This window comes from Apodemus sylvaticus, chromosome 9 (genome assembly GCF_947179515.1).
Source record: "Apodemus sylvaticus chromosome 9, mApoSyl1.1, whole genome shotgun sequence".
NCBI classification, from domain to species: Eukaryota; Metazoa; Chordata; class Mammalia; order Rodentia; family Muridae; genus Apodemus; species Apodemus sylvaticus.
In genome coordinates, this window is record NC_067480.1 from 25,819,898 (window position 1) to 25,834,148 (window position 14,251).

The 14,251-nt window shown below is 46.3% G+C and overlaps 1 protein-coding gene across 3 annotated transcripts in view; it reads right to left on the reverse strand.

Annotated features, from left to right (window-relative positions):
* The window catches only part of LOC127692270 (UDP-glucuronosyltransferase 1A7), a 75,995-nt gene that overhangs the window by 41,501 nt on the left and 20,243 nt on the right, over positions 1-14,251 (reverse strand). The window contains exon 1 of one of the 3 annotated variants that reach the window (XM_052192469.1): positions 9,231-10,132. The exons of the other annotated variants lie outside the window; for them this stretch is intronic. Coding sequence (XP_052048429.1) covers positions 9,231-10,088 — 858 coding nt within the window. The 5' untranslated portion in view covers positions 10,089-10,132. Of the gene's footprint in view, positions 1-9,230; positions 10,133-14,251 lie in introns of those variants that run through there. 3 annotated transcript variants of the gene reach the window in all.

A 14,251-nucleotide genomic window follows, 5' to 3' on the forward strand; every position in this document is an offset into this window, starting at 1 on the left:
TGTCACTGTTGGCATTAAACAGATGCTTCCAACAACCCATCCACTGAGCTAGGGAGCCACTTCCTGGAGGTGGGAGGCCACTCCGCAGCCTAGATTTGGGTTGCATCTCGTGTGCATCCGCAGCTGTACCGAACACCTGTGGGAGAGCACAGCAGGACAATGTTGCTGATCCCCCTACCTCCCTGTGTGCATCTGTTGTGAATTCACTTCCTTCCCTTGCCAGGAAGCAGTATTACAGGAACTGGGCTCTCTCTGTCTCTCTCTGTCCCTGTCTTCTCTCTCTGTTCCCTTCTTCTTCTTCTTCTTCTTCTTCTTCTTCTTCTTCTTCTTCTTCTTCTTCTTCTTCTTCTTCTCTCTCTCTCTCTCTCTCTCTCAATAGTTTGCTGAGAGTAAACTATTTAACTCAGCGCTTGAGGTTCCATGGTTGGCTAGAGCATGTGAGAACTGACCTCAGTAGACTTGGTACCACAACGGAGGCAGACATTTGAAAATGGGAAAGAGCTTTTCCCTAAGTCCACACAAACCAGCCCATTGCCTTGCAGGGGATGTAACAAAAGCAACCTGACAAAAGCTAGCTTTCACTTGCGACTGAATGAATGAGGTGACTGTACACATCTGCGAAAGTCCATTCTGTCAATACAATTTATGCCCCACGTAAAGACCTTTGGGAGCACGAGTGCTATGGGACAGTCACCACGAGCTGTCTTCACTAGGAAAGAGAGTCTCAGTGTGGGACTATCGATTTTGGGTTGCCCTTTGTGTTGTGGCAGGGAAGGAGAGTCTCTTAATTGAATTAATTAATTTGGGAGGGCACAGCCCACTGTGGGTAGCACTATTCCCTAGGCAGAGTGAACTGTATAACAGCAGAGAAATCCAGCTGAGCTCAGGCAAGGAAGCAAGCAGCAGCACGACCCACGCCTCTGTGGAGGATCAAGCGAGTGCTGCCTTGTCTTCCCTGTTATGACCGGCTATAACTTGAGATTTGTTAGTTAAAATAAACCCTTTCCCCCTTGAGTTGTTTTTGTGAGGGGTATTTAAATCACAGCGACAGAAATGAAACTAGATCCCTGGAGAAATTTTTCCTGAAGATGTTGGGGATGAGGGCTGGAGAGATGCTTCAGTCTTTAAGAAAATTGGCTGTTCTTCCAGAGGACCAGAATTCCCAAGGTGAGTTAGTTACACACAGGTGTAACTGCACTTCACTTCTTTGACATTCATCACAAACTGAAGTGCAGAGATGCCAGGAGCTTAGGAGATGGCCAGAACAGGAGCAGAGGGTTGACATTTGAGAAGGGTTCTTCCTAGGGCGGCAGAGCCCAAGACCCCAGAATATGGAGGCACGGAGTGTGTGCTTGGTCCTTGCCATTCTGGGGGCCTTCAGGAAATGTGGACAGAGCTACACTCCCTTTAAAGTATCCAAAGAAACATCATGCCTTGCCTCTTCAGCCTCTGGTATTACTCTTACAGATTAGGGGGACACACGTTCTCTGGGGCATCATTAAAAAAATCACTGTAGTTTTAATAATAAACTAATGTGGCCATGCTCTCTGATATGCCGTGTCCTGAAAATAAGCAAGTGCTGGGGGTGGGGGGTGGCGTAGGGCAAAGTTATGCACTCATTAGCAGCTGATGCAATCTCCAAGCGGAGTTGCCTACCTTAAACAAAAATACTGTAGTGTAAGGCCAGACAGACTACCCCTAAAGCAGCCCCAGCCAGACTCAACACTCTGTGGATGACTTGAGACAACCACATACAAAGATTGCAGATGATTGTCTTGACTCCTGAGTGCAAACGTCTACCAGGTCCATTCAATGTGTGTAGACCTGAGGATTTGCTTCCTGAAGTATTGGTGAACTCCAAATCTCTGAGCAATGGATCAACCCAAGCTGTGTGGCTTGCTAGCACTTCCCTGAGTCTGGCAGAGGAGCTGCTCTGATTGGTTCTAAGGAGGCAAGGTTGTGATTGGTCTGTTCAAAAACCTAGAGGCAAAGCAGGCTAGGATTGGTTCAAGCACCTTTGCGGGAGTTGCTTAGGCACACTTCAGGGAGCACTTCCAGGGAAGCCCTCCTGTGAACATCTTTTCTGGCCCACTCCCAGGAGTCTGGGCTGACTGAGTAACGAGTAACGCTCGGAAGAAGCAACGGAGGCACCAGTAGCTGAGCGCCCGCAGACCAGGCTACAGAAGGGCCATATCAGCCTGCCGACCGCAAGCAATGAAGAAGCTACAAACGTTGGGAGTGCCCGGAAGAAAGGAAACAGAACGTGGGGGTGAAGTGGGGGAGGGGAAGGGGATGAGGACAGCAAAATAAGGGATCTCTCAACTCGTGAAGAATAAAAGTCTGTGAGGAGGAAAGAAAGTGAGGGTGCTGGCTGCTGGAAACACTCCAGCAAACATCTTCAGACCAGGCCAGGAGCTGCAACAGTCCCCCGAAGGTGCTACCTGATGCTGCTTCCATGCTACTGCTGTCTAAATGACTAATGTTTTAAGGTCCTGCGGCATAATCTTCAACTGCTTCTTTGCCTGCCTCCTTCCTTTCTTGCTTCCTTCCTTCCATCCTTCCTTCCTTCAGTCCATTTGTCCTTTCATCTGCAGTCACAAGTCATCCTGTAACAAAGCCCTGTGTGTCACACCGGGTTTCATCCTCAGCACGGAGGGAATTACAGAAGGTGGGGTGGCACAGCTTTGCTGTGTTCTTAAAAGGAGTGGAGGAGCAGCTGGAGTGGTCAGCCTGAATCCATGGTTGTGCAAAGGGAAGAGTGAATTTAAAAGATGCCTGATCCTCAGAAGCGTGAATGCAAGAAAGGAAGACATCTACCAGGGGGCGCGCAAGAGCGGCAGAGAGCAGGCAAGTCTACAGATCATCCAGGACTGCAGGTGGGAAGAGGATGCCCTGGGAGCCTTAAACACAAGGGAGCGCTCGAGAACAGCTTCTATGCTGTGGGTGAACATCCCTGCCCTTTATCTATGTCCAGGAACCACCTTTCAGCTGGACTCGGAGACAGTGGCAACAGGCAGCAAGAGGGGTCCATTTCCACTCCAGGGGCATACCCACTACATTACCTCAGAGGTGCTTAGTCATATATTGACCAGGTAAAAGAAAATGGGAACAAATCTTTACTCCTTTCAATATTCCTAAGACAGACAAACAGACAAACAGAGACAGATGGACGGATGGACAGACAGACAGACACACATACACAATAAACTGGGGGGTGAGGAGTGGGATATTCATACCCATGGTAATATTCAGCAACAAAAGTGAAGTGCTGATATAATCTGCATGGATGAACTTTGAGACTGCTGACAAAAAAAGATCTCAAATTCTATTTGAAATTCTTCGGGAATGACTGGGAATTGTCGTGACTGTCAACCAATCTGAACATAAAAAGTTATACATAAACTTCCCTAGTTTTCCTCAACTACCAAAGGGACACAACCTAAATTCACCTGAGAAGGGAGCCTCTCCATTGAGGGATCGCCTAGTCAGACTGGCCTACAGGCCTGTCTATGGGAGACGTTCTTGACCCTTAGCTGAGGTGGGGGTGCCGAGCTCACTGTAAGCAGAACTGACCCCTGGGAGGTGGGCCTCAGCTGTGTGAGAAAACCAGTCAGGCCTGAGCCAGGGCGCAGCAAGCAGCTTCTTCACAGGATTCTCCTGCCCCTTCCTGCTTGAGTTCTTGCCCTGACTCCCCTCAAGGATGGGCTGTGAGCTGCAAGAGTAAGCCAAAGAAACCCTTCCCTTCTCTAAGGCACTCTTGGTCAGCTTGCTTCATGACAGCAGCAGAGAGAACACTAGAACAGTAACAAAAACAATCACTGAACTGCAATCATTAAATGAGTAATATGCAAATAACAACTGTAGTTTTTTTAAACTCACAAGAGAAAGATGAAAAAGATATGCAAAACAATATTAGACATTTAAAGTCACTCATCTGACCTGATCTGACCTAAATTATTAGCTAAAGCTCCAGCTATTTAGACACTGATGTGGATTACTGCATGGGAGCCTGGACTCACTCCAGCCTTTATAACTGATTAACAGAAACTGCCAGCCAAACCTTTCCCTAATCTCCAAGGAAAGAAGGCAAACACTGAGGGAAGTCAGGCAGCACAGGCAGCTGGTGCACTGGATTAAAGAGTGTGCTTTCAAAAGTGCACGCTAAGGATGAGTCAGCATTTGCGGGAGGGGGAACAGCGAGGACTAGGTGCTTAAACTCAGACCAGAGCTTTATTTTATTCCCAATGATATATCCTCTCTCCCCTTTCCTATTTATTCTCCATTTCACCATCTCCGTCTCCTTCCACCCCCCCTCTTCCCTCTCCTCCCTCACTCCCTCACTCACTCTGCCATTTCCTTTGTTGGTGGTGTTTATTTTTAGTTTCCCACTATGGCTGCCAATATCCCTTTAAAACTGCCCATGCCTACTTAGCTGTGGACCACGTGACAGCAAGACCCTGGAAGCTAGAACCTCTGACCTTTCTTGGCTGACCTCTGGCTTGGGGCCCAAGGGATAAGCATGCTACAGAACTGGTTGAGAGGGCTTTGATCTAGACCTGTCCCCTGAGACAAGCCTTCACCTCTATGGTTTCTAAGGTTCATTCAAAGATTCTGCGACTGTTACCAGATCACTGAACCAACCATACTTTCTCCTGACTCCAAATCATCAGAGGGGGAATGGGAGCAAAGTGGTTGTTTTCAAAGGAACAAAAATGGATCTGCAGCTCTTCAGGGTTGTAGGGAACCGGGAAGCTTTTCCGCCTGTAGTATTTGGATTCTCCCAAAAGCAAACTGACTTCTGGCACTAGCACCACAATGTCATGTCCCCATTCACTGAGCTGCTCCACTATCTCCTTCATGCTAAGCCAGTGGCTTCCATCCTGGGGGACCACCAGCATCTTGTCGCTTAGAACTGAGCCCCAAAGCACTAAGAAGAGAAACCCTGCAGTGAGTCTCTGAGAAGCAGGAAGAAGATAAGCCATTCTAGGGGAACAAGGAAACATGAGAGAACACTCTTGAAGCCACAGGGAGAAGTGGAAACTACGGGGTGTCAGGCGATGTTTTTCTGGATGCTGTCTTGTGAGAGGATGTTTAGCATGTGAGGTGAGAAGGCATGTGAGGTTTTGCTAGAGGACACAGTTTAGAATGTAGATAATCCAGGTGAATCTGGGTTGTATCAAGTTGGTGATGAAATTAACAGTCCTTTTAATGTTTTAACACATATCTGTATGATTGTAGCCACATAACAACATACTCAACTCAATTCATCAAGTTACATAAACAATCAATGCAAAGTTAGAAACTGAGTTTGAACACCCCAACATCTACATAAAATTCAAGTGTAGGGAGTGTGGGCAGCCCCGAGTGAGTGAACTGCCTGGTGAATGAGTGTTGTGACATGAACATGACCTGTGAGGATTCTGAGAACAACTGTCCATGACAAACTGGCAAAGCCGATATCCACATGGGCCAGCTAAGAAGCAGAGAGCCTCACGGAATCCCACCATTGTTGTGTGGGTGTCTTCATTCTCTCACCACCACACCTAGCCAGGCTGCTGGCATCCAAGCCTTCAGGAAGCAGAATCTGGGCACCACAGCATGTATGTGCGATCCCAGTGCTGGGGAGGCAGACAAAGAAAGAGTCCTGGTGCCCAGTGGCCAGCCAGTCTAGAGGAGTCGGTAAGTACAGCTGCAGTGAGAGACAGTGACTGAAGAGAGTACAAGGGAGTAAAATAGAGGAAGACATGTGATGTCATCCTCCATATTTGCACAGGCACGCACACAAGTACACACACACACATACTCACAAGCAGGAGCACATACACATATACACATACACACATATGAGAAAAGAGTGACAGAGACAGATGCGGATACATAGATAGATAGATAGATAGATAGATAGATAGATAGATAGATAGATAGATAGATATGTGGGTGGGTGGGTGTGGGGAGTGGATGGATGGGTGGATGGAGGGATGGATGGAGGGATGGGTGGATGGATGGGTGGATAGATGGATGGATGGGTGGGTGGATGGATGGACAGACAGATGGACAGATGGGTGGGTAGATAGACAAGAGATGGGACAGGGGATGCACTTGCCATCATCTCATGGTTTCCCTACTGGGCCCCTTGTTATTGGTTCTCTCTGTGCCTCATACTTCCATTGTTCATTAGTCAGCAAACTTCTGCCTGGCTAAAGCTACCTCCATTTGTTGATGGACACACCCCTAACACTGAGTCAGCACACAGAAGTTTTTAGTAGATCGCTGCTGAATGAAAGATGCTCTGACAAAACTCAGTGCCATGTCATTCTGAAACATCCAAACTAACACACAAATGCTGAGGGATTACATTCAGAGGATCTAAGTCAACTTTTTCCCATGCTGAAAAACATCCTTGCGGGGAGCATTCCAAAAGAGACAGAGGCAAGATGTTTCTCAAGTGTGCTGACTACACAGAAGGCAGTCAATTACAGAGGGTACACAAGTGCTCTTCAAAATCAAGGCTGGAAGTTTACATCTTCTGTTGCTGTACCTATAAGACTGGCCTCCCAACTCCAGAGCCACCAAGGCCCCAAACTGTCCACAATGACATGAGTGACCAGTGGCTGAACTCAGTTCTAAATTCTACTCACTGTAAAAATGAAAAGGACCGGATTGGCTCTTTCCTATTAAATCTATTTTAATATATTTTAATAATATCCTGCCAACCTTACTAAAGTATATAATAGCATCTCTGGATAATATCAGTCTGGATAAATTCAAGAAGGATTTGTTAAAGGACACACTCAAAAAAATTATCTTTAAAAAGGGCCAGAGTCAGAAAACATACCTGCACAAGGCATATACTTGTGCATGAATGCACACACAGGCATGAGCACTTGCACACACACACACACATACAAATACACACAGACACCCATGCATGCATAAACATGCATATACACACACACACATACAATTATACACAAACTTTCTCCCCTAAAAATGTTTCCTTCCTATCAGACACTAGATCCAGGTTACAACTCCAGTTCTCCAGCAATATAAAACCCTTGTGGTTTTCCAAGAGTCATAACCTTCTCACCTGGAACACGGATGAAGGAATACACACATCCTGAGGTCACTCAATGAAAATTTACCTTAGTACATAAGCTCTTAGCACATGCGCTTAGTCAAAGGGCTGTCTCTGAGATCTGAACATTGCTTTGTGACATTGTCTTTCTTCATATTTACCCTTAAATAACCTTTCACATATGAAAGACCTTTCCCACATATAAATCCTTTAAGCATGTACATAAAATCATATATACATATGAAAGAAATCCTTATCTGTAAAACCATGGTTTAATACATCGAGATTTTATAGGTATATAGATATAAAATCATATACAGCTTTAATATCTGTAAAGATTGGAGTGGTGCAATGAGCTACTCTAATGTAACTGTTGTTCAGAGAGTTTCAGGTCACACCCTGAGAAATACCACAAGGGTACGCTCATGACGTGGGTAGTGCTTGGCAGTTTATTGATGGGGAGTAAAGGGGAGGAAATATCTTTGAGCTAGCTGACTCATGCTCCTAAGGTCCTGCCATCTGCAACTTCCTTGCGTGACCTCCCGAAGAACAGAAGAACTCACCTCATGGTTTACAGTTTATTTAAATTGTGCAATCCCGGTGTGCCCACTGCCCTTAGGGGCCAAAAGAAGGGTAATCAGACCCTTTAGGACTGTGGCTGCAGAAGATGAGCAGCTGTGTGTGTGTGTGTGTGTGTGTGTGTACATACGCGTGTATGCAGAGAACTGCACCAGATCCTGTAGGACAGCACTTTCCCCTGAGCCGTCCCACCTGCCCCCACTCCTCACTTTCACACAGATAGATCTGTAGTCCTTTACTATGCAGAAGGAACATTATTCCACTTTATCTAAGAAGTTCCTTTTTCACATGAAAATATGCCAATTTGTGAGAAAATGTGGCTCAGCTACAAGGCCTGCTAGACCTTGTCAGTGTCCAGAACCAGAGTCAGCAGAACACAGCCCATCCCTAAACAAACTGTGCACCGAGCTAAGATAGCAGAGATTAGGAACGATGGACTCGCCAAGAATGATACCCTCAGAAACACCATTTGGTGGACTCATGACTGGGGAAAGTTCTTCCTGTATCTTTCCCTGTCAATAACAATCTTCAATTTGTGGTCCAGATCCTCCAGAGTGCGAGACATTGAATAAGACTTGACCATAAAATTCAGAGACTACACCAGGTGCCAACACACCACTGGCATGACTACCACCACCCCATGCCCACTGTGGCTGAGTTTCTCCACATGGTAAATCAGTGATAGTCATCTCTGGGCACCAGCACCAGCCTGCCTGCCTGGGCAAAGCCAGAGGCCAGCAGCAGATACACACACACACACACACACACACACAGAGAGAGAGAGAGAGAGAGAGAGAGAGAGAGAGAGAGACAAACAGACAGACAGAGAGACAGAGAAAGGGAGAGTGGAAGCCCTCCAGGAGCTGTGGGAAAAGCACGGCCCTATGCTCCAGCCTTGGGTTTTGGCTGCTCTGATTCATCACAGGGGAAAGTACAGGATCAGGCCTTCCCTTCTGGAGAGCATGGACTCACAAGCTACCAGAGCTCTCTCACAGACCGTGGGTACCACTAAGGGAAATAAGACATGAGCAGTCCTCATTGCGATACCTACTTGTATGTTCACATGATAAGAAAAGCTTAAACTGTTAGCACTGGACGGAGAAGAATCAACAACAAGCACACAAACAACGCTAAACACTGCACCACACACATGAAACATGGGTGTTAACACCCCGAATGGAGACAGGGTAATTGCTAACTGTGATTAAGATGTGAGTGTGTAATTCCCCACGGAGGAAAAGCAAACAGCTCAACCGGCTAAGGAGACAGACACCAGAGACTGAAGCAGCTCCACGGAGAGGTAGAGCCCGGGATGGAGCAAAGGGAAGCTTCCCTTCCTAGTGTCTCACTCTTTAGCCAAAAGCAGTGCAGGCTGAAGATTACATGCGAGAATGTCAGCGGTACACACAGCCACAAGGAAATCTATCAGCTGCTCGACTGCGCAACTAAGTGTGAATGTTCACAGGAAATGGATCAAAGGAACTGAAAAAGAGGAACATAAATGACAAACTGCCTTTCAGTAAGGAGTAACTAATTGCAAAGCCGGCCTCCTCCTGTGCTGAGGGAGATGATGTACCTTGGAAAGTAGCTTTCGATGATGGCAGTTGATCCCTCCAATGTAGATCATATTGGGCATCACAGGTCTGGGGAAGTCGAAGACAAAGTCTGAGCGTAACAACCAAATGGACACCTGACTGAAGAGGTCTGTCACAGTCACCGGGGTCTGCAGAACTTCAGAGGCAATATCTGTAGTAGTTTTGAAAAATGAGTGACAAAATGCACGCTCCCCCATGTAGGAGAGGAGGTTCCACACTTTTTCGGTGAAAGTCATGGTGTCTGTGAATTTCGAGAAACCTCTGGGGACATAAGAAGGAGGACTGGGGCACTGGGCAGCATCTTCAAGAAAATGACAAAATAGCCCCCTGCTGAAGCCCACGGACGGGAGAGAAAAGTACTTAGCAACAGTTAAGCCACACACATCGAAGGGATCCAGAAACACAGCATCGAAAGAAGTCTGCTTCAAGTACTCCACTAACTTCTTGTCTTTAAACAAACTCTGACAGTGTGAAAACAGTAATTCGAAGAAAGCTTTGGCTGGATAATTTAGGAGAGGAAGCACCCTTCCCTCTTCTTGACTTTTCCACTGAGCATTAGCAAAAAGCTTGAACTCCCGGTTTAAATCCTCCGAAGTGTGAGAAACTGCATACGTTTTCACTGTACAGTTCAGGGATTTCCCGAGCTGCCAGCTCACCTCTGGAACAACTATCACCACCTCGTGGCCTTTGTGAATGAGTTTCTCCACAACCATCTGCATGCTTAACCAGGGGCTCCCATCCATGGGCACCACCAGCAGCCTCCCTGCCTGGGCCAAGCCAGAGGCCAGCAGCAGGCACACACAGAAAAGAAGGGAGGCTGGGAAGGCTGCGGGAGCCATGGGAGAAGTGCAGCCTAAGGCAGTCCAGGTGCTGAGAGACTCTGCCCCCGAACACTGAAGCGGAAGTATGAGCCAGAGCGAAATCTCCGCCCTCAGGAGGGCATGTACTCACCCAGCAATTGAGAGAATTGTTTACTTAGGAGAAACTTGTTTGTTTTCCTGAGAAGAGCTTTGACCCCTTTCATGGTCAGAATCATACAATGTGAGCTTAGAAATAGTTATGAGGAAATAAACTAGACCCTAAGGAGTCCAAATGTTTTTACGAAGGAAGCAAGTATCAAAGAAGCTCACATTTCCAGGATTGGTCTCAAAGTAAAATATGAACACTTTTTTTAAAGTGATCAGACTGACTCAGTTCCAAAGAGGTTTGCTGCTTCTGCTTTCAAGGCCCAAGGGAAAGGTTCTGAGCCTGTCCTCCCAAGGGACAGCGAATCAACTGTGCCAGAGAGAGAGCAGTGCTGCTATCTCTGTACACTTGCAGTGGGCAGACACTCTGTCTTCTGACTTGCTGACCCGAGACTGACAACCATCTCCACAGACCACTCCACAGACTTAGAGGAAGGTGAACATCCACCTCCTTACAACATCCCCTCTGATGCATCTGAAGCCATGGGCAGACATATTCTATGGAGAAGCTCTGCCATGATATCCCTCAGTTACTACAGCATCTGCAGGGTTCTTTCCACCTTGTGGCTGCTTTAAATAGTGCTGCCATCAGCACCACATGCAGGTTCTTCTCAGGAATTGATCTCAAGTCCTTCAGCCAGGACAAAGGCTGCTAGCTCAAGAGGAGATTCTAGTGTTCACTGATAAGAACCACCAGGCATCATCCACCAGGGCTGCATCATTTTAATTTCCCACCAGGCCTGCATTATTGTCTGGTCCCCACAGCCTCTTGTCTCCCTTTCCCATCAACTGGTTGAAAATCTCTCATTCAGGGCTGGTGAGATGGCTCAGTGGTTAAGAGCACCAACTGCTCTTCCGAAGGTCCTGAGTTCAAATCCCAGCAACCACATGGTGGCTCACAGCCATCTGTAACAAGATCTGACTCCCTCTTCTGGAGTGTCTGAAGACAGCTGCAGTGTACTTACATATAATACAATAAACATGTCTTTAAAAAGAAAAGAAAATCTCTCATTCACCAAATACGCTAGAATGTGAGGGAAATCCGCACCTGTAATAAAGCTCTTGACTTTCAGCATACACAGCATCTATTCAGAATAGTTGCTCCAACTAGACAGAAGTTCTGAGCTGTATATATTATGGGTCTGTTAAACTTTGATGTATCTGAAGGGTTTTGTTTTTGTTTGTTTTGGTTTGGTGGTTTGAGATGGGGTTTCTCTGTGTAGCCCTGACTATCCTAGAACTTTCTCTGGGGACTAGGCTGTCCTTGAGCACATACAGATGTGCATGTTTCTACCTCCTGAGTGCTGGGATTGAAGTCATGCACCATCACTGCCTGGCATATTTGCAGGTATTTTTTGAATAATAAACTTTACTTAATTTTTATTAAGTCAGGTATATCACAGAATATTTTGTGTATTGTTTGAAAATTCTTAATTCTTATTTATGGTGTATTTGCCTCCATGTATGTATGTGCCGCACATGCATGCAGTGTCCTTGCGGATCAGAAGAAATCTGTGGGCCTGGAGTCACTTTATAGCTGTAATGTGGTTGCTGGGTTTCAACTATGGATCTTTTGAAAAGTAAGAGATATTCTCAACCACTGAGTCATATCTCCGGCCCCATAAATTATTTTAAACGATCATGAGGTTGAGGACAGTTTGATATTATTTCAATTATTTTAAATATTAAGCAAAATTTTAATTGTGATAACAGTTTTGAGAACTATATTGTTTAATGAATAGAATATTTTGCTTGATAAATCACTATATACATGTTATAAGTGAATTTAGAGTACATCTCTCTGTTCTATGCTATCATTATGTTAAAGATAAATAAGTCTTTGAAACACTGAATGAGCCAGAATGAGAACTGAAACACAGGGTTCTGTTGTTATAAACATATCCAGAGAAAGTAGCAGGGTGTTAGAACCGAATTCACATGAATCCTAACTCAAACAGCTTAGAGCCGCACCTCATTCCAAAGTCTAAAAGGCTGTCTTAATTAGGGTTTCTGTTGCCGTGATAGAAGACCATAGGAAAAGCAGCTTGGGAAGGAGAGGGTTTACTTCAGCTCTCCACTCTCAGGGCACACTGCCTCTGTAAAGGACAGCACGGCGGGAAATCCAGGCAGGAACCTGAAGGCAGGAACTGAAGCAGAAGCCAAGGATGAGTGTGTTGATCTTCATGGCTTGCTCAGCCTGCTCTCTTATACAACCCAGAACCACCTGCCCAGGGCTGGCACTGCCTCCCGTGGCCGGGGCCCTCCTGCCTGAGCAATCACTAATGAAGAAGATGCAGCCCATAGAGAAGAAGAGCCTGAGGCAATCCAGAGGCTGATACTCCGCGCTCTTCTAATTTGGGGAAAAGAAAGTTTGTAGGAGCTAGACACCCTCCTTCCAGGGAAGGGTGTGTCCTCAATTCATTTAGAAAGTCCCAAAGTCACCTCGGTAGAAGCCCAGAAGAACCAGGGTTCCTCACCAGGCTTCCACCCTGGTATTTGTTTCTTCCTCTTATCTCCCATCCAACCTTGCCATGTCATTGGGTGGCACTGGCTCCCAGACACTAATCATTAAAGGATAAATCTATCCTTGGTGCTCGCTCAATCCTGCTTCCAGCCAACACATCACTGACCTTTTTGTTTCTTTCCTAGAAAACTCTGACAGAACTCTTTCTTTAGAAGACATCATAGTTCATATATGGTTTTCCTCTGTTTGAAAACCCGAGGTTGTGTCCACCCATTTCACTCCATCACCTCACTCACCACTGCCCATATTCTAACAGACTGGCTTGAGCTCTGAGCTCTGCCTGGTGTTTGGATTTAGAGTGTAACATCTCTGACTGTAATGTTGGGGAACTCTGTAAAGTCTCCCTCCCCATCCACAAGGAGCACTCACTACACTATCAGATAAGAACCCTTGCTGAGTCAACCAGCCCCAGACAAGGACAGGTTGTGGGTCTGCTGGGGTTCACTTGTCTGGGTTTCTCTGTAATGATCAGGGAACAGTTTTGAAGCTGATTTTTGTTGCTCAGTAGTGGGAATATAGAAAGATGTTTGACACTCAGAATGAGATGACTTGATTATAGAGCAGGGTCTACAGAGAGTTCTGCTTACAGCCATGGATGGGAGTCTCCAAAACCTGACGCACTCTCAGGCCAGACCAGGCAAAGCAATGATGTAAAGCAGGCTTAAGGAGCGCTTGCTTCCTTCCCACAAGCTCCACACCTTGGACTGGCCTGGGAGATGGCTCAGCCTAAAGTTCCATGCTCCTGGATGCTGGGCTTGCAGGCTTCTATATTCACCATGGAGTCTGAGTGTTCCTGGTGAACACTGCAAACTTGAAGCATGCAGCTACAGACACATCAATACCAAAGACTATTAGAAGAAAGGGGGTGATATTTGTAAAGATGAGATAAGTAAGAAATGAAAATATAGTTAAAGAATTGCCATGGCCTGAACCGTCGCTGGGTAACACACCAACCGAGCCCTGACACAGTCACCTCTTGCTGGGATGTGCACATCACCAGCACTGAACCACAGGGATAAATAGGACCTGTTAAAGTCACATAGAAGGAACAAGGTTCATTGCCCAATCAGAGGCATGTGCAGTAGACTTCACCAGAAGGCAGATAACTCTTTAAAAAGCATCTTCAGGTGTTTCGGGCACAAGGATTTTTGAAAGGCACCAAGCAACTGTACTTGTGTTCTTCCTTGGTGTAAGGAACTGGGTGTGAATTGACCCCTGAAGCCAAGACCACAGTCTTCTGGCTCCCTCATGTGCCCCATGCTCAACCAGTGGCTGCTCTCCATTAGGAACATCAGCACCTTTCTACCTTCAGCCCAAGGCAGGGCATCCAGCAAGAACAGAGGCCCTCACATGTAGACCACAAGTCCTGCAGTCATCTTTGCAGAAGCCCTAAGAGGTTAACTTTCCTCACCAGCTTGTGTGCTTCCAACATTAGGGTAGCAGATCCTTGCTACTTTGTGGGATCTTCTTTTTCCCATCTGTTATTCCCCTGGTTTCACCCTTAACTCTAGAT